The sequence below is a fragment of the Nomascus leucogenys genome, unplaced genomic scaffold (assembly GCF_006542625.1).
Source record: "Nomascus leucogenys isolate Asia unplaced genomic scaffold, Asia_NLE_v1 Super-Scaffold_391, whole genome shotgun sequence".
In the NCBI taxonomy this organism is placed as follows: Eukaryota; Metazoa; Chordata; class Mammalia; order Primates; family Hylobatidae; genus Nomascus; species Nomascus leucogenys.
This window is the reverse complement of record NW_022097988.1, coordinates 469,789-490,386: the sequence shown is the minus strand read 5'-3', so window position 1 is coordinate 490,386 and position 20,598 is coordinate 469,789. Positions and strand designations below refer to the sequence as shown.

Sequence of the window (20,598 nt, the reverse complement as noted above, 5' to 3'; positions counted from 1 at the left end):
CTGTAATCACAAATTCATTTTCTCTCAAGTAGGCAGAGCAAATATTAGAAGCTGTTGCTTCCTTGATATTAGGAAAGGCAAGATCACAGCACATTAATGGACCCTATTTTCAAAACTGGAGATGACTAGGAACATAGCACATGTTAACTGTGCTCACATTTTGGGAATTTTTTCTGTTGCTAACTTATGTCTGTATGTCTCTTTAAAATTGCCACCATGAGACTATTAAATTATTATTCTAAAGAGCCTTAGACTATTTTAGTTAATTTAATATTTCTAGAGTAAATTTGGAAGCTCAAAATCAGAGTAAATGATGAAGTTCAAGGATGCTTTTACAAATGTTTTGGAGCCTCAGGGAAAACTGAAATCATTTAGATGCCCGACAGGAAATGGTGCTGAGCAAGCCCTTTTTACTGTGAAAACAGAAAGAAGCCTGTCTTTTTCCTAATCCTGATAGGCACAAAGGTGTAAGGAGGCAAACTTTAAAAGCAAGTGCCTGCCCGACGCAGTGGCTCCCGCCTGTAATCCCAGCACTTTGGGAGGCTGAGGCGGCGGATCACTTGAGGTCAGGAGTTCAAGACCAGCCTGGCCAACATGGCGAAACCGCATCTCTACCAAAAATACAAAAATTAGCTGGGTGTAGTGGCATGTGCCTGTAGTCCCAGCTACTTGGGAGGCTGAGGCAGAAAAATCACACAAACCCAGGAGTCAGAGGCTGCAGTGAGCCGAGATCCCACCACTGCACTCCAGCCTGGGTGACAGAGCAAGACTCCGTCTCAAAAGCTAGGGCAAAAAAGTTGTTTTTAGCAATAGATATTCATTATTTCTCTTTGCTTTTAAGAGAACAATTTTTTCAGATACTCAAAACAGTCTTTTGCCTTTAAATGGAAAAAAAAGTTTTTAAAAAAGGGTAGTCGTCTAGCACTTTTCAATATCAGGTTTTTCTTTACTTGCAATTAGAACGTTTACTTTGGTGGGAAATCGGTGTGATAAGGAGTGAAAAGACTGAGACCCATAAACTGAAATTCAATTTTGGAAATAATTTTTTTTCACTCAATGAGACTTAAAAAATGAACCACCCAGCTGCACTGGATTTTGTGTTGGGACTTTGAGGGTGTTTTTTTTTTTTTTTTTTTTTTTTTGGAGACAGCGTTCTCACACTGTCTCCCAGGCAGGAGTGCAGTGGCATGATCACAGCTCACTGCAGCCTCAACCTCCCAGACTCAAGCAATTGTCTCACCTCAACCTGACCAGTAGCTGGGACTGTAGGTGTGCACCACCACACTTGGCTAACTTTTTATGTTTATTTTTGTAAAGATGAAATCTCACCATGTTGCCCAGGCTGGTCTCAAACTCCTGGGCTCAAGCAGTCTTCCTGCCTTAGCCTCCCAAATTGCTGGGATCACAGACAGGTGTGAGCCGTGCCTGGCCTCCACAGTTTAGATGGCTGCAGTGATGGCTATGGGTGGGCTACTTTTTCTGCCCTCCACAAAGGTAGTCTTTCATGAAAGTTGTGACCTATTCACCCTTTTTCCAAATGGCTTTACAGAGGCGGGGTGGGGCATTCTCTTTTAAAACAGTACTTGAGAATCTATTTCAGTTGCAAAATAGTTAACAGAATTTGATTTGAGTAGTTCTGACCTTGCTGTGCTTTGGACTTCTCCCGTTTGACAGCCCTGAAGGTTCGTCATTCTAATTTACTCCTTCCCAAATGGTGATTTTGACAGTTTAATCCAAAGTCTTTTAAAGCAATGTCTATTCATACCACTTTACAATCTTTATAGAATCTTTAGTGTTCTGGAGATTTAATTTGCTGATATTTCTAATTTATGGTCTAAATTATTTGAGAGTTTTTTGAGATTGAGATTAAGCAGATCTCATAGCAGAATGGGGACTACAGGAGAAGTCATAGTATTTCAGTTTCAGTGTCTTTTGGTTTCTGTTGGCTTCCTTTCGAATCAAGGCTTTACTAAGAGAGATTGGCTCTTAAGAGCTCATTGCCTTTTTAAAGCCCAATAATTATATGTGCTACTAGAGGATTTGCAATTTTAGAGATCATCTGGAGGCTCTGTTCAAAGCTTTCATTTCTGGTTCTGAGAACTGTTTAAATATGGAAACTTCAAACGCTGAAGTGCATATTAGGGACATGGAACCACTGCCTAATCTGTCAAATTTTCCCTATATAAAGGGTTCCACTGTCCACATACTCTTAACGAACAATGTCCTAATGTCTCCTGAGAATAAATCAGTATGGCTTTATACTCAGGATGAACAGCAGTTTGGTACCATTTGAGGCCTCCTCAGCTATCACATAATCCCCCTGATCTATTGGGTGGACTAAGAAAGAATATGGGAAGAGAGTTCTTGTTTGAATCCTAGCCTTGGAAGTGAACTAAAGACGCTGTCCAGTTTAAAATGGAATTAGCACTGGAAGGAAAGTCAATTGACATTTCCTGTGGTTCATTACTCTTTCTGCTATGTTTTTAACTCTATCAGATATTGTCTAATATTATAAATAGACCTTTCTGTTTTGTCAGGGTCTCTGAGAATTCCCAGATAATTTATTGGTCAATAGAGTTTGAAATGCTATTTAAACTTTGGATCACCAAGCACAGTGGCTCATGCCTGTGTAATCCCAGCACTTTGGGAGGTCGAGGTGGGAGGATCGCTTGGGGTCCAGGAGTTTGAGACTAGCCTGGGCAACATAGTAAGACTAGTATGTCTAGTCTATTCTAGTATGTAGACTAGTGTCTACAAAAATAACAGAGTTAGCCAGGCATGGTGGCACACGCATGTAGTTTCAGCTACTCACGAGGCTGAGATGGGAGGATCACTTGAGCCCAGGAGGTCAAGGCTGCAGTGAGCTGTGATCATGCCTCCACACTCCAGCCTGGGTGACAGAGCAAGACCCTGTATCAAAAAAGAAATTAAAATAAATAAAATAAACTTAAGGTGGTAAATATCTTTTGGCATTGATTAGAAATGCGGAACAACATGTTAATTTAACTCCAGCACCTAGCAGAAAGGGCCACTTCTGCTTGAGTCTCAGATGACATATATCACACAGTTGGAGTAAGTACCATTAAAAACCTGTCACTCAGAGCCATTCCCCTAGGATCTGTTGACTAGGTTGTGTGGTACTTAAAACACATCTGAATCATCATTCCTCAGAGAACTGGAGATGGTTGACGTCACTGCCTGGTCCTAGCTTGGACCAGCCTGCATATAATCTTTCCAAAAGCTAAAAGGAGAAAAGGAATAAAAGAAAAAAATAATTCTTCAGAAATGTGGAAAGGTCACAAGTGACGTTATGGAAGAGCAGATGATATAATCTCAAAGGCGAGCCCTGTACTGTTTCACTTGGTTTTCCTTGTGGCAGTGCCTCCTTTGGTTACCTGTGGTGAGAGGTGGGGTAAGAGGCCTCATTTGCCAGAGTTCAGACTGAGTTCATGTTGTACCTTTTTATAGTACTTTTGAGTATACTGGTACAAGGTTAGAATATTAATTTAGCCTGTTCACCTCCAGGTGTCGAGATTGTAGCTCCTGCAGCAGGCTTCATGGAAAGAAACTAATTGCTGGTTACAGGCTGAAGCTGACAGGTTGCTCTTTCCTTAGCAGCCACTTAAAGTAATTTTAAACAATCATTGTTATTATTAAGCATTTATAGCTCGCTTTTATGTTTTCAAAGTGCCTTATAATTTCTGTTTGCTTTCCTATTGATGTCGCTAAAAAGCAAGTTAATATTGTTATGGTCACATGTTGCACATGACATACCAAAGAAACAGAGGATTAGGTAGTCTTCTTGGTACTGTCTGTGATCTGCTTTGGGCATTCTCAAAGCAGAAGCTGAGGTGTGCATTCTCTTCCTTCACTCATTGAACCCATTTTCTCACTGCTTGCTTTGGTGTGTGTGTATTGTGGCTTTTATACTTTTTTGACCGCAACTTACAGTAAGAAATGTATTTTACATAGTGTATACACACACACAATACATAAAACTAAACAGTTTCAGGAAACATTACTTACTCTTCATGAGATGCACTGTGATATTTTTCATTTTATTTTTTTAATGCCAGTTTGAACCCACTTAGTTAATTTTAAGAACTAACAGTTGGTCATGACCCACCAAGCTAGGGATACTTGAAGCTAAAGAATACACAATAGCACATTTTCCTAGAGCATCAGTTTTATTCAAAGGTAAAGAGAGAAACGTATTAAAACATATATGGGTACATTATGGAATTTAGCATGGAACTTCAAAGATGTTTTGTTCTTATGATAGTCTACTTCCTATTATACCCCTAATCTTGACCCATCCCCCTGCCTCCTTCCCAGTATGTGTCCATTCTTTCCTCTTCTGTTAAGGGAAATACACTAGAAAAATGTGAGAAATACTGTGCTTTTGGGACTTTGTTTGTTTGTGAGACAGGCTCTCACTCTGTTACCCAGGCTGGAGTACAGTGGTGCAGTCATAGCTCACTGTAACCTTGAACTCCTGGACCCCTATCCTCCTATCCTCTTATCCTCCTGCTTCAGCCTCCTGAGTAACTGGGACCAAAGGCTCATGCCACTCCACTCGGCTTTTTTTGTTTTGTTTTGTTTTGTTTTGGTAGAGACAAGGTCTCACTTAGGTTGCCCAAGCTTGTCTCGAACTCCTGGCCTTAAGTGATCCTCCCTCCCCCTTTGGCCTCCCATAGTGCTGGGATTACAGGAGTGAGCCACTGCATCAAGCCCCATAGAACTTTTAAGTTCATTATTGTGTAAACCCAAGTGAGGTCAGAAACTTTTTATAGTTTATTTTACAACTGTTATTCTTACTTAGCACCTATTCTGTGCCAGTCACTATTCTAGAAACTGAGAATATTGTGACAAATAGAAGCCAGGAATTCTTTCCCTCATGGAATTTATATTCTACCACAAGTGGGGTATGTGGCATGGGGACAGGCAATAAACCAGCAAATCAGTACAATACATAGTATATCAGATGGTAGGGAGGACAATGGAAAAATATGAAAGAAGTATTGGGACAGTGGAAAAATATAAACTGGAGTTGGAGGTTGGGTGGTACAGTTTTACAAAAATATGTTGGTCATGGAAGACCTATCTGAAAAGATAATATTTGGTTAAAGCAAAGACTCAAAGGAGACAGGGAAAGAATCGTGGATTTCTGGAGGAAGAGCATTGTAGACAGAAGAAACAGCAAATGCAAAAAGCCATGAAGTAGGAGTGTACCTGCTATGTGCAAGGAAACAACAACAAGCTCCTGCAGCTGGAGTAGAGCTAGCAAGGAGGAGAGTATTAGCACGACCTCAGAGAGGTTGGAGGAGTTGGATTATAGGCAATTGCAACTTTGGTTTTTATTCTGAGTGAGATGGAAAGGTTTTAGCAGAGAAATATGTATGAGCTGGCCTACATTTTAAGATCACTCTGGCTGCTATGTTGAGCATATACTGGGGAAGCTAGGTGCTGTGAAGGGAAGGTATAGGGGGATGTGGCTGGAAGACTAGTGGAGAGGCAGAGAGACTGTTAAAGGCTTTGCAGAATCCCACAGTAGTCATCGAGTTTGGAAAGACAGCAGGAGGTTGTATTTGGAGGTGGGGAGGGGAGATTAAGCGTTTGGTTTTACCACAATGAGATACTATCTCACACCAGTTGGAATGCCTATTATTAAAAAAATTTAAAAAAATAACAGATGCTGGTGAGGTTGTAGAGAAAAACACAATGCTTATATACTATTGATGAGCATGTAAATTAATTCAACCCTTGTGGAAGACAGTGGTGATTCCTCAAAGACCTAAAAATGGGCCGGGCGCAGTGGCTCACGCCTGTAATCCCAGCACTTTGGGAGGCCGAGGCGGGCGGATCACAAGGTCAGGAGATCAAGACCATCCTGGCCAACACGGTGAAACCCCGTCTCTACTAAAAATACAAAAAATTAGCCGGGCGTGGTGGCCAGCGCCTGTAGTCCCAGCTAGGCTGAGGCAGGAGAATGGTGTGAACCTGGGAGGCGGAGCTTGCAGTGAGCCAAGATCACGCCACTGCACTCCAGCCTGGGTGACAGAGCGAGACTCCGTCTCAAAAAAAAAAAAAAAGACCTAAAAATGGAAATACCACTCGACCCAGCAATCCCATTACTGGATATATACCCAAAAGAATACAAATCATTCTATCATAAAGACACATGCACACATATGTTCATTGCAGCACTATTCACAATAGCAAAGACATGGCATCAACCTAAATGCCCATCAGTGATAGACTGGATAAATAAAATGTGGTACATGTATACCATGGAATACTATGCACCCATAAAAAAAAAAGAATGAGATAATGTCCTTTGCAGGAGCATGGATGGAGCTGGAGGCTATTATCCTTAGCAAACTAACACAGGAACATAAAACCAAATACCACATGTTCTGACTTATAAGTGGGAGCTAAATGATGAGAACACATGGACACAAAGAGGGGAATAGCACACACTGGGGTCTGCTAGAGGGTGGAGGGTGGGCGAAGGGAGAGGATCAGGAAAAATAACTAATGGGTACTAGGCTTAATAGCTGGGTGATAAAATAAGCTGTACAGCAAACTCTGATGACACAAGTTTACCCATGTAACAAACCTGCACATGTACCCCTGAACTTGAAATAAAAGTTAAATTTTTTTAAAAAGAGTTCAGTTTTAGACATATTCCTTTTGAGCAACCTATTATCCAAGTGAAGATATTAAGTAGGCAGTTGGATATATATGTGATCATTGATTTCCCTCAAGCAATCTAGGCATGATGTTATAGCTTTTGGAAAATAGTTTAGAAACTTGTCTGGATTATATCTTCCTACTATCTATGCCTGTTGAGATAGTGAATTTTCAAATAAGAAAACAAGAAACTGTCTTTCTCTTTTCCTGTCTCTCTCCAACAACAATATCATGCTCTTTAAGGCTGATTTAGTTATATTTAAGAGCAATCAGCATCAGGATTGGAATTAAACTGGCTTCGTACTGTGTTTTTCCCTTGGTTCTTTTTTAACACCCAAAATATGATTGGCATATCCTTGGAGAACCTAGCATTCTTTGGGTTGTGGTCCACTACCTGTGTTATCCTTTCTTAGCATGTAGATATTATTTAAATCAGTGGTTTGAAACCAAAAGAACCCATACATCATCCCATCCCCCCATTCCTGCCTCATTGAGAATCAGTGTGCCTAATGAGAGATGTTACTGATGGGATTCTGTTATGTATATGAATGACGTGGAGGTAGAAAAAATGTTGAGAAACACAATATTTCATTTTTATTTGTTCAACATCTTCCCCTTATTTTCATGCAACAAATATTTATTGAGGTAGTCAATATGCTAGCGAAGATGAGAGACAGACCCTGCACTCAAGGAGCTCATTGTATTATAGGTGAGCCGGAATTATATGCTATCATAGAATTGTATGCGTTGGGTGCTGTGGGGAGGTGTTAGAGCTTTCTGGGAAGTGTTAAACTTGAACTGAACCTTAAGGTTAAATAGGTATTTTCCAGACAGTGCTAAGCTTAAGGAGAAGAAAATATTAAGCAGAAAGAACAACATATAGGCTGAGTGCGGTGGCTCACGCCTGTAATCCCAGCACTTTGGGAGGCCGAGATCACGAGGTCAGGAGTTCAAGACCAGCCTGACCAACATGGTGAAACCCCGTCTCTACTAAAAATACAAAAATTTGCTGGGCGTGGTGGCACACGCCTGTAATCCCAGCTACTCAGGAGGCTGAGGCAGGAGAATTGCTTAAACCTGGGAGGCGGAGGTTGCAGTGAGCCGAGATCACGCCATTGCACTTCAGCCTGGGTGACAGAGCCAGACTCCGTCTCAAAAAAAGAAAAAAGAAAGAATAACATACAAAAAAGGTACAAAGCTGTGATTTTCAGTGTTTGGGGAATAAGAAGTAATTTTGATGTGGTTGAAGTTAAGGAAATGGCTGGAGAGGTAGTCTGGAGTCAGATCTGGGGAAGCCTATATTCTTGAAATGAACCCAGTTCTAACCTAGAGTGAAAATATGAGAGCTGCAAAATACAGATTTTGAAAAGCTAATGTAAAAGCGATGAACTGCTTCCCCCAATGAATGACCTATGTAGTTGATCCTATAAAGAGATGATAATTTACCAAGGCAGTAGCAAAAGGAATCATTAAGCTAACAATCTGCCGATAAGCCTTTTAAAAAATCTCTTCTAATCTCTTTTTTAACATAATAGTAGTACTACATCTGAGCATATGTAAGATTTCAGATAAGTCTAATGTGGTTATCCTTAATTAGGATTCTGAGTAAAAAAGGTAAAACAGGAGATGGTGAAAGCAGAGTGAATTTATTTTTTATTTTTTATTTTTTTGAGATGGAGCCTTGCTCTGTTGCCCAGGCTGGAGTGCAGTGGCACAATCTCTGCTCACTGCAGCCTCTGCCTCCTGGGTTCAACTGATTCTCCCACTTCAGCCTCCTGAGTAGCTGGGACTACAGGTGCACGCCACCACGCCCAGCTAATTTTTGCATTTTTAGTACAGATGGAATTTTGCCATGTTGGCCAGGCTGGTCTCAAACTCCTCACCTCAGGTAATCCGCCTGCCTCAGCTTCCCGAGGCTCACATGGTGGTTCACGCCCGCTGGGATTACAGGCGTGAGCCACTGTACCCAGCCAAATTTTTCTTTTTTGAACAGACACTTACTACACTACTTATGAGCCAAGGCTGTTCACTGTGCTGGGCAAGTATTAACTCATTATCCTCATAACAACCCCATGAATTCAGTACTTTGTGATCTACATTTTACAGACAGGAAACTGTCAGAGTCAGAATTTGAAATCAGGTGTTCTGGCTCCCAAGTCCATGCTCTGAACCTCTGTATCTGCTGCTTCTGATGTGTGGGTATCCTAGCTCCTCAGAAAATTGTTCTACAGTAGAAGTCCCAGGAAAGCCCTCAGGGTGTCCCAAAACTCCCAAAATTCTGTGGCAAAATGTTGTGTGTACATTTTTCAGCAAGAGAGTCAGTGGCTTTCCTCTGTTTGTCCAAAGGGTCTACAGTGCAGAACAGTTTAGCACCACTTACCTAGAGGACCATTTCGTGTCCTTTCCATTGTTAAAAGGCTCCTATTGGCATAAGGATTCTTTTGGAAGAACAAGATGTTTACAAACCCATTCAGACTTCTTAGATAACAATGTTCTAAATTAATTGCTTATCCGGTTGATCTTCCTGGGAACTTTTTCCCGAATATTTATGCCAGGTCCCAGATTCAGAGATTATAATTATTTCATGTAGGGTAGGGCCTGGCATCTGTTTTGAAAAGCCTTTCCAGATGATTCTGATACAGGTCTTCAGTTAAGAACCACTAATATTATCCTCTAGAGAATGGGGATACTACTTTATAGTCAAAGATAATCACTTGCATTTCACATGAGACCTTTACATGACCCACCATTAGCCTACCCCCATCACCCCAGTTTCCACTTTTTTTTTTTTTTTTTTTTTTTGAGACAGTTCACTCTTGTCACCCAGGCCAGAGTGCAATGGCACAATCTCGGCTCACTGCAACCTCTGCCTCCTGTGTTCAAGTGATTCTCCTGCCTCAGCCTCCCAAGTAGCTGGGATTACAGGTGCCCGCCACCACACCCAGCTAATTTTTTTTTTTTTCGTATTTTTAGTAGAGATGGGGTTTCACCATCTGGCCAGGTTGGTCTCGAACTCCTGACCTCAGGTGATCTGCCTGCCTCGGCTTCCCAAAGTGCTGGGATTACAGGCATGAGCCACTGCACCTGGCCCCAGTTTTCACTTCTAAATGTTCTTTACAGAGCCTAGCGCTGTCTCAAGGTCTTCTTGCTGCCCTTATTTGAAATAAGAGTTCTCCTCTCTTATCTGCCAAGTACCAGGTGAGTTAGAAAATACTCTTTCCTGGAAGCCCACGGCTGGCGTAAATCTTTGACAGTAGTGCTGTAGTACATCCCTTGTTGTTGTTGTTGTTTTGTTTTTTGTTGTTGAGACGGAGTCTTGCTCTGTCACCAGGCTGGAGTGCAGTGACACGATCTTGGCTCAGTGCAGCCTTGCCTCCTGGGTTCAAGCGATTCTCCTGCCTCAGCCTCCTGAGTAGCTGGGACTCCAGGCGTGTGCCACCACACCTGGCTAATTTTTTGTATTTTAGTAGAGACAGGGTTTCACCATGTTGGCCAGGATGGTCTCAGTCTCCTGACCTCGTGATCTGCTTGCCTCAGCCTCCCAAAGTGCTGGGATTACAGGCGTGAGCCACCGTGCCTGGCTTCCCTTTTTTTTTTTTTTTTTTTTTTTTTGACAGAGTCTTGCTTTGTCACCCAGGCAGGAGTGCAGTGGCCCTATCTCAGCTCATTGGAGCCTCCACCTCCCAAGTTCAAGCTATTTTCCCACCTCAGCCTCCTGAGTAGCTGGGACTACAGCCACGCGCCTCCGCGCCCAGCTAATTTTTGTATTTTTGGTAGAGACGGGGTTTCTCCATGTTGGCTAGGCTGATCTCGAACTCCTGACCTCAAGTGGTCTGCCTGCCTCATCCTCCCAAAGTGCTGGGATTACAGGCGTGAGCCACTGCACCCACCCATGCTCTAGTACATCCTAAAGAATGCCTTTAGTTCCTCTTTCCTGACATTACTCTGCTTAAATTCACCAGATTCAAGCTTTTTGAGAATCCTATCTCAGCATTTTGGGCATCAGGCCATGTTGTATATAGGTCACAAACTCCTAGCCTTGTTAGTTAACAGGAAGCAAGGAAAATAATTGGATGGACACTTCTGGGAGAGAGAACACAAATATTATGGAGAAGGGAATACAGGCACCATTTAAAGTAAGGAAGATAAGTTGATACTAAATGTAGAAGGACTGGAAGTACTTTAGAAAGAGGATATTTGGATCTCATAGCTACAGTTCTAAGAGGTCAGTATGCTGTTGAAGTGTAGACATTTGCCATAAAAGGCTGAGAGTGAGAATAGTATACTAGATAAGCACTTTTTAACTTTATGTTTTTAGAGCAAAATGAGAAAGAAACAGGTATAGTTACTGATCATAGAACTTGCTCAGATAAATGTTTTCCTACAGCGCTAAGAGCATAGATAGGAAAGTCATTAGTGACAGAAACCAGTGGGAGGTGGTGACTTAGAGCAAGTCTCCTCCTACTCCCTCTTCTTACAGTATAAGGACCTTATAATGTGCTACTGTGCAATCTGCCTGTTCCTGAATGTATATACCAATCAGTGTTGCCCTGAATAAAAGTACTTACTGTAGCTTTAAAAAGAAAAAAACAAAAAACAAACAAAAAAAACAGCATGCTCTGAATTAAGCAGGCTATGGTAGAATCATAGTTGAGAAGTTTGTATTGTGAGAAGAAAATTTATTTATTTGCTCGCTTAAAGGTTTTTTGTTCTTATAGTCATCAGGTTTACCAGTGTTGGGCCCAACAAGCTTTTTCCAACCATAAGACCTGGGAAATAAGGTTTTATAAAAGAAACAAATTTAAAACTGATATTTAAATAAAAAATAAGAGGTAGTATGGCACTAGTTATTGTGGGGAGAAATAAAAATCAAGGTTTAGCGTCAAGTTTCTGTTTGAATCCTAATTCTTCTGTGTACTAGCTACATGACTCTGGATGTTACTTAGTCTTTCTAAACCTCAGTTTCATTATCTGCGAAATGAGAGGGGAATGATATCTACTTTGTTTAAGATCGTTATAATGTGAGTTAGAAATAATATCATTAATAGGTTACTTAGTAAGTGGTAGCAGCTACTATTAATCATAGAGAAAAAAAATCACAGACTAGATTATTCGTGTTATACAAGTTGTGCCTTGAAGACAGGCCTTCTGGAAGGAGGTAGAGTTGCAGGTTGTCACAGTTCTATGACAATGGAGTAAGTAAGGGTGTGCTTTGCAGTATATGGGCCAGTTTGTCTTGATTTGGGGAGACCTGCACTGACCGAAAGAGGAAGGAAATAGGGAGGCCTATTTCTAGACACAGCGCTGTTCTTTTCCTCCTACCTGGCTCCTTGTGATGTCCTCATTTTACCTTGTTGCTTTCCTGGCAGGTGGCTGTGAAAAACAATATCGATGTCTTCTACTTCAGCTGCCTCGTCCCACTCAATGTGCTTTTTGTAGAAGATGGCAAAATGGGTAAGTACGTTCCTGCCTATCCTGCTGAATATACCTTTGCCCTTCCTCTGCATGTCAGGCAGAGCATAGCCCCAGAAGTTTTGAATTATTTTGAGGTTAAAAAATTGGGGTAAGGATATTCTAAAGCTCTTAATAATTGCTCATTATTTATTCTCCTGTGTCACAATTGTTCTTGCTCTGCCATTGGTCTCTAAATCACAGTGCCCAATATCTGAATAATCCAGTCACCCCAGGATACAGAGTAAGAGGTTTGGGGACCAGGTAAATATGGATTTGAATCTCAGCTTTGCTGTTTATTTGCTGTGTGACTGGTCAACGTGATAAACTTTTTGGAACTTCCGTTTCCAAATTTGCAGTGTAAATACTTTTTATAATTATTTCATGAGATAATACATGTAAATTTAGCACTTTACTCTGTACTAAGTTCATACTGCCTCAAGCTGAGAATTCAGTAATTTGTAATAAACTCCCGATGTGCCTATTGACATTTCTCTCTTCCCTTATTTATGAATCACAGTCTAATAAAACTGGCTTATATTGGTGCATATTAAACTATGTTGGCACTTAATTGATTTGATTCTCACAATGGCTCTTGGAGTAGGCATGACAGGTGTAATTATAGATAAAGAAATTAAGGCTCAGAAAGGTCATAAGTCACCAAAATGGGAAAACAAGGGAACCAAAATGAAACCCTAGATATAGACTCTTTTCCAATTATCCTAGTGTTACTGATGACGAATTAATTGATCTGAAGTATAGCACTTTTGCAGAGCTCAGCATTGGCTGCAGTCCCAGCCTGCTGCTAGCTGTATTGCAAGAGCCAGCATGCCAAAGGAAAAATGATGCAAGGCATCAAAAATCAGAATACTGACAGCTTATGCACATCCATCCTTCCCCTCTGCTTTCCCATACAGAGCGCCAAGTCTTCCTTGCAACATGGAAGGACATTCCCAATGAAAATGAACTTCAGTTTCAGATTAAGGAATGTCATTTAAATGCTGGTGAGTAATATACTCTAAATTTCAGTTTCATCTTAGTAAATCAAATTAGATATTTGAAATTTTAATCTTTCTTTTGCCTACCCTTTTATCCTCCTCCATATCTACTATGTTTCTAGTGGGTATATATGGTAGATACATTACTTTGCAAACCTCTGTTTAAAAACATGGTATGTTTTGACATAGGTACTAGATTACTTACAAGCTAACATTTAAGAAACAAGCTAGAATTGACCCATCTATCCAGTTCTTCACTAAAGATGTGTTAGTTCTATTACTTAAACATCCTAATAATCAAAAACTGAAGTGGCACTTGAGAACATGCACTCCCTTAGTAATTGAAAGGACCATTTTCTTCTTTTATATCAATTTTTGGTATTGGAGGAAGGTTGACTTTCTTTCTTAGATTCTGTACTTAGAACCCTGTGTTTATAATTACATAATGTATCATCATTAGTGAAAGCCTCGTTGGGCCAAGCATGGTGGCTCATACCACAGGCGCCCGCCACCACACCCGGCTAATTTTTTTGTAATTTTTTAGTGGAGACGGAGTTTCACCCTGTTAGCCAGGATGGTCTTGATCTCCTGACCTCGTGATCCGCCTGCCTCGGCCTCCCAAAGTGCTGGGATTACAGGCATGAGCCACTGCACCCAGCCCAGCTTTTTGTTTTTAATTTTAGTTTTTTATGGCTCTATGTAATATGCGTCTTCTGTGTTCAGATGAATCTTATAGGGCTTTTGAAATCCAACATCATAGTGATCAGCTTCTTCCTGTGATACCTCTTTTAAACGTGATGCTCCTATAGGCCCTCTCTGAGGCATTCAGGAGACTGAAGCCCTCCTGGAACCCTCAGAATAAAAGACATTCAGACAGGCATCTTTGCATATAGAAACTTCAGGCAGATGTTTGCCTCTGATAATTGTTTCACATCTCTGGAGCTCTTGGAGAGGTGTTTGAAGCATGGTCTTCTGTAATTTCCATCATAATAATTAATTGTTTCAATTAATTCAATAATTGATTTTTTTCATTTTGTGTCATATTTGAAGAAGATGACAGTGTCATCTGTCCCTCACTTTGAGGCTCACTGGTGGATCCTGTTAGAGGAGCCACCTCTGTACCCAGCTAGGAAGAGACCAGGCCCCTGGTTATATTCACCTTTGTGGGAGTTGGTTCAATGGCAACATTTCAAATAGTATGTTCCTCAGAACACTTTTCCCTTAAGCAAAAGGGTTTTGGGCCGGGCACGGTGGCTCACGCCTGTAATCCCAGCACTTTGGGAGGCCGAGGTGGGCAGATCACGAGGTCAGGAGATCAAGACCATCCTGGCTAACATGGTGAAACCCCGTCTCTACTAAAAATACAAAAAATTAGCCAGGCGTGGTGGTGGGCACCTGTGGTCCCAGCTACTTGGGAGGCTGAGGCAGGAGAATCGGCTTGGATCCAGGAGGAGGAGCTTGCAGTGAGCCAAGATCACGCCACTGCACTCCAGCCTGGGTGACAGAGCGAGCCTCCGTCTCAAAAGAAAAAAGAAAAAAAAAAGAAAAAAAGCATTTTGTTATCCATGAAAGTTGAAAAATACGGCATATGCTAGGCTTCACCTAGAAATTGCCATTTCATGTTAGCAGACTAAAACTTCTGAGAAGTGCTATATTGAAGAGACTTATTTAACTCAGTGTTAACTGAACTTATTTGGCCTTGGAATTTAAAATCACAAAATACTTATTAGTAACATCATGTGGACCACCAGTATTCCTTGAACATGATCTAGAAAACACTCTCCGAGAGAGAGCAGAGATAGACCAGAGTGATTGGAAAGCAGGTTTGGTTTCAGACATGTTCAGTATGAAAGGGACATGGTTGTTCAAAAAAGAAAATAGAAATTTGGGTGACTGAGGACTTTGGTCTGTCAAAATAACAGAAAGAAAAAATCCTCCTGCTTTTAGACTGGAGTTTTGAACTCTTATTGCACCTCGGCATGTTTTTGTGATCTTATCAAAGGGGAAGTGTCTGGCATTACTCCTAGTGGGGCTGTGCCCTTTGATGTCGTTTCTCAGAGCAAATTCAGTTTTGATCAATTCTGTCATGGCCTCACACCAGTTGCTCCATGCTGTAGGTGCTCCAAATACCAATGAATCAGATTCCAGTGATACACTGCTCTGTGGCCATGCCACACATGAAACTTAGGGGAAAACAGCCATTTCATTTTCTCCAGGAGTCCAAGGCCATCATTTTCCCACATTAAATCACTGCTAGTCTTGCAAGACGACTTCCTGCAACTAATCCTTTCCAGCTCTTCCTTTGAGTCCACCCCCAGGTCTGGAGTGCCCTGGCCTTTAGATTTCCTTCCAGTCTCAAGGGCTCTATTAACATGAACGTTTTTGGCTTTAGTGCCTTCTGATTCAACACCCTGGGTCTAGCTGAGAGCTAAAAATACCATCCTTTCCAGCTGATCTGCCCTAATCACAATAGCATCAACGCTTTAAATAGCTTTTCTGTGCTAGCATAGACATTTGACAGATGGAACTAACACTCTGAGGGCTACAGGAAGTCACAGGCTTAAAGGACTTCCCAACTTAGCACTGAGCTTTACTTTGCTCTTTCATGTCTTTCTAGAGAATAAAGAAAGAGACCCACTTCCCAAGTCTTAATAATTAATCAGATCTTAAGAGAAAAGTGTATGGTGGGAGTGCTTATGATGCCGCTAATTGTGTAAGTACTAGAAAATGTTAGATCAGAAAGCTGCTAACAGAAGTCTCTCCTTTCTAGCACCGATCTACAAACCTGTTTTTTAAATTAAGTGTTTATAATATTAAGAAAAGCTCAGAGACTTAATGTATCTATTTTCATTAGTTAGGTACTGTAATGAGAGACAAATATTTGTTCCAGCATGGGGGCTAGGTAAGGGTCAATTCTGTTTCATTGTTTTGTTGTGGCTCTCCCCTTCCTTTGGAATATTTCAAAAATAGAAACACTCTTCCAGCTAGCACCTAACTGTAATTTGGTTGCTTAAATGGTAAAAAGCATTCTTTTCAGCAGTCATAGTGGTTTTAAACTTGCTAATAAATACCACAGCAGGGCCTCAGATGTAAATTCCCCCATTCCCACTCTCTAATATGAGTACCTCCTTCACCCTTGTTGCTGTCAGAGGATGTGTGACCTTAGCTAAAGTAGAAAGATAAAGGAAGGAAGATCACATCGACACCTTCTAAGAGTTCAGGCCCCAGATTCAAAACGCCAAATTTGTGGAAGGATACAGATGAACCATAAGAAATCTTATCTTGGCTGGGCTCAGTGGCTCACACCTGTAATCCCACACTTTGGGAGCCTGAGGCAGGAGGATAATGTGAGCCTGGGAGGTCGAGACTGCAGTGATCCATGATCACGCCACTGCACTCCAGTCTGGGCAACAAAGAAAGACCCTGTCGAGAGAGAGAGAAAGCAAGGAAGGAAAAAGAAAAGAAATCATATCTTGAAGGAAGGGTAGCTATATTTGACCATCTTTTTTTATTCTATGCTTTGGGATAAATCTCAGTGTCTTATGCCTCAGATGATATCATCAGCACACAGTGAAACAATATTGCATTACATTCTCATTATCAAAGTCTCACAACTATAAGATTCCATCATGTTTCCCAGAAGGTCAAATGTGTTTTAAAAAATTAAAAACTATGATATCTTTTCAAGAATTCTATCCCAGTCTGACCAGGAAGCCTCCTTATATCTGGCTTCCCTTGCTATTCATCATACATTTAGCAGAATCTGATCATTCTGCAATCCGTAAATCTTCAAACTCAAACCTAATATCTAAAATGTATAAAAATCGAATCACACATACTCATGTTATGGAACCCTCTCTCTAGTCTTCTGATAAAAATCACAGTACAATCATTCATTAGGAACAGAGTCAGGTTGCTGGCCAGAATGCTTCCAAATGTATTAAAGTTACATCCATTCAACTTGCTTATTCTTCCTGGCTGTTTGGCATGTTTTCTAATTCTAGAAGAGTGAGAATAAGAGAGAGAGAGACAGAGAGAGTTTCTTAGCCTGTCATCTCTTACATAGGTGGTGAAATAATTGAGAATATTTCATGATTATTTCTGTAGGAATCTGGCCCTTGCCACATATATACGCTAGAATGTACTTGTGCCTATGCAACAAGGTGGCTGTTCAACAAAGGCTCCTACTTTGTGTGTTTTTGGGTTTCCTGGGAAATGGGCAAGGGCCTGGAAAGTTAGGAATGATTTTTACAACTTAAAGCAAGCCCCTTGTTCAAGACAATCGTGTCAAAAGGCATTAGCCAAACCCTAGCTGATGATGTTGCCTAGCAACCCAGTCAAAGCTGCAAGAGCCCTTCATTATGGGAACCAGGGTGGCAGCCAGAACTGCCTCATCCCCCACAAGGTGATTAAAAGGGCATATTGAGGCCCCTTCTTCCAGCAATATTGCATATAAGTACTCTGAGATACATTTTTTGATTCCTCAAATAGAGCCATTTCTTAACTACTCTGCTTGGTGTTAGTGAAAACCTTGGAAATAAAAGGGGAAAAGCTAAGTAATAACTAAGTGTGGTAAAAATGTCTCATGAAAGGAGTCTTAGTGCCTCCTCTCCTGAGCTGTCAGTGGTTTGAATGTGCGAGAAAGACATCAGGGTGAGAGCTACCTGCAAAAGTAGTTCACATCTATGTCTATGGTGTTATGTAAATATTGGCATCTCCAACACCTATTAGAGCAGATACTGATGAAAGGTACCTGTTGTATCGCGGATAACGTGGGAAACACAGTGATGAAAAACTCCAGGTTCCCTTTGTTCAGAGAGCTTACCATTTAGAAGGGTAGAAAGACCATCCATCATGGCAACCTTTTCCCAGAGAGCACAATAGAATATGACAGATTTTTATGTGGGGAGAATTTAGTTCTTGAAGTAGGCATGAGTAATTTGAATGCTCTCTTCAGAAATGAATATAATAAACAGTCAACAAAGAAGCAGTGCTTGTCATCTCTATTCTTAAAGTGTCTCTTTCTCTGATACAGCAACATCTCATAAAGAGAGAAATAACCTTTAATTCTGGAACGTTATGTCCTTTTTGAAACTGTAGTCATGAGGAAGAGCTAAAACACCAACCCATTCTTACCCTGAGTTGGTGACTATGAAAACTTCTGTCATGACCAGCAGCAGCAGCTGGGATCTTAGGATCTAGCAGCAATCACCTTGCACAGCTTCAGTCTTTCTCAAAATCTGTGGTTGAGACAGTTTGTTTCGTTATTATTTTCGAGGCATAGTATTCCCTAAAGGCTTAAGAAATCATTTTTGCCTGCTTTGAAAAAAAAAAAATCTTAAACATCTAGGTTAATAAATTTGATTTGCAGTTGACTTCTGCAGCTCTGGGCCCTTCCCGATCCTGGCAGTTGAGGCCCGAGTGGCTCACAATGAAGTAGTAATGACTTGGGAAGTAGCACTATGGATGTGGTCATCAGTCTGTGTGTCCCCATTGATCTGGAACGAGCATCCAGAAACAAATACCAACATGACAGTCACTATGGCATACCCACACACTCATTTCTGTCTTTGTCCTCTTCAGAGTCTTCTTTACCTGTCTAGCACCTAATTTGAGATTGCCAACTCCTTAGGCCCACCAATTTCATAATCTCCAAAGGTAACTTGCACTAATCCATAGGTGTACCTTATTCTGTTTTCAGTCCTGGAATCTGATAGGCAGACAAGTCATGAACCTGTTCTTCACTTTTTGCTTTTGTGTGGGAGAATGGCTTCTGAAATGTACACATGTCCATGTGACAGTACTTGTCAGGGAACTGAACACACATGGCTCATAAGGATGTGAGAAGAGAGTGTACATTTGTTTGAGATTTTAACTGAAGGTGTTGGATTTTGAATCTGTATTTCTAGACACTGTTTCCAGTAAGTTGCAAAACAACAATGTTTATACTATTGCCAAGAGGAATGTGGAAGGGCAGGACATGCTGTACCAATCCCTGAAGCTCACTAATGGCATTTGGATTTTGGCCGAACTACGTATCCAGCCAGGAAACCCCAATTACACGGTAAGGCCTTTCTCAGAATGGGTGAGATGGATGAGAGGAGGGAGGTGAGAGCCCTTTCATGTTTACTTAGCACCCTAGAAAGACCTGGAGGAGGTGCTTCAAACCCGAGATATACAAAATAAGTAGTCAATGAAGAAGCTTCCATTTGCCTCAATGGAAGACCTCCTCTCTGCAGTGTCCGCCCCATCCAACAGGCGTGGTACCTCTGGCAAGTGCCTCAAATCCATCCCTCCCCCCTGGTGTATACAGAGTTGCTCACAAAACTTGGCAGCTTCATCCTCAATATCAGTTAATACATATCTAGTGTATCTGTGCATGTGGTACTGTAACAATCTGCCAAGGGGATTGTTTATATAGCTAATGCCCAGAAGACCTTTCTTGCTGTTGGAGTTCATGACCTAAGGCTATCAGAGTCATTAGCACATGAACTTTTTTCAGCAGCATTGTATGACCTGAAATGCTTGTTATTAAAGGTAAAGCAAAATGGAACACACCTTTGGAAGCGTGTAAGGGGACTTTAGTTTGGGAAACTTCCTTCAGTGTCACACTGAACTAAAGTAAAAATTCTGGCAATAATAAGGCAGAAGCAGTTGCTTTGTTAAACAGCAAAGATTGATACCCAAGCACTAGGCATTTGTTTGCTGTTTTTAAAATGCAATTTCCCAGTAGGATGTTATCTGCATTTTGAAAAGTAAAGGAAAAACCCTTACGATGGGAGAAATATCTTATTCCTCTGTTATGTTTGAGGGTTTTATGGGGATCTGTTTAATTCTGAGGAAGCTGAATAGTCAGTAGCTTAAGGGAGCCTTTTAGTCATTTAGCTGAGAAAACTCTGTGACCCGTTCCTTAATTTTGACAGCTAAGTCTGTTTTCACTAGCATATATCAAGGGAATAGTACCATCCAGAACTGAAAATTCTTGGTGTTTTTCCCACTAGTTCCCATCCTTGTAGTAAGTTGGAGTAGCGGTGTGTGTGTGTGTGTACGCTCGCTCCTGAGGCCTATCTAGTTAGACTTTTGCCCAAGCACTTATGAGCTGAAAAACTTCAGGCTTCCCTCATAAAATGTATGCTCCTCTCCCCAACCCCCCGCCAGTCTCATCTTTTTTGGAGAGTAACATACACTGTCATTTATCTTGAGTTTCCCTAGAAAGGAAAACCCCTCTGTGCTGTTTCTGGAGGGACAAGTTTTACTATAAAACCAAGATAGCACATGCCTGTAATCCCAGCTACTGGAGAGGCTGAGGCAAGAGGATCACTTGAGCCCATGAGTTCAAGACCAGCCTGGGTAACATAGTGAGACCTTGTCTCAATTGGAAGAAAAAAAGAGTTGGGGGGAGAATAACTCCATTTACTCTCTAGAAATTTGCCAAAAGTTTATATATGGGTGTGTG

General features: G+C 41.2%; 1 protein-coding gene across 3 annotated transcripts in view; it reads left to right on the top strand.

Annotated features, from left to right (window-relative positions):
• The window catches only part of AP2B1 (adaptor related protein complex 2 subunit beta 1), a 134,245-nt gene that overhangs the window by 106,125 nt on the left and 7,522 nt on the right, over positions 1 to 20,598 (top strand). For all 3 annotated transcript variants that reach the window (XM_003281364.4, XM_003281365.4, XM_003281366.4), the window contains 3 exons: positions 12,063 to 12,147; positions 13,062 to 13,148; positions 19,052 to 19,206. In XM_003281364.4, the coding sequence (XP_003281412.1) occupies positions 12,063 to 12,147; positions 13,062 to 13,148; positions 19,052 to 19,206 (327 nt within the window). The remainder of the gene's footprint in view (positions 1 to 12,062; positions 12,148 to 13,061; positions 13,149 to 19,051; positions 19,207 to 20,598) is intronic.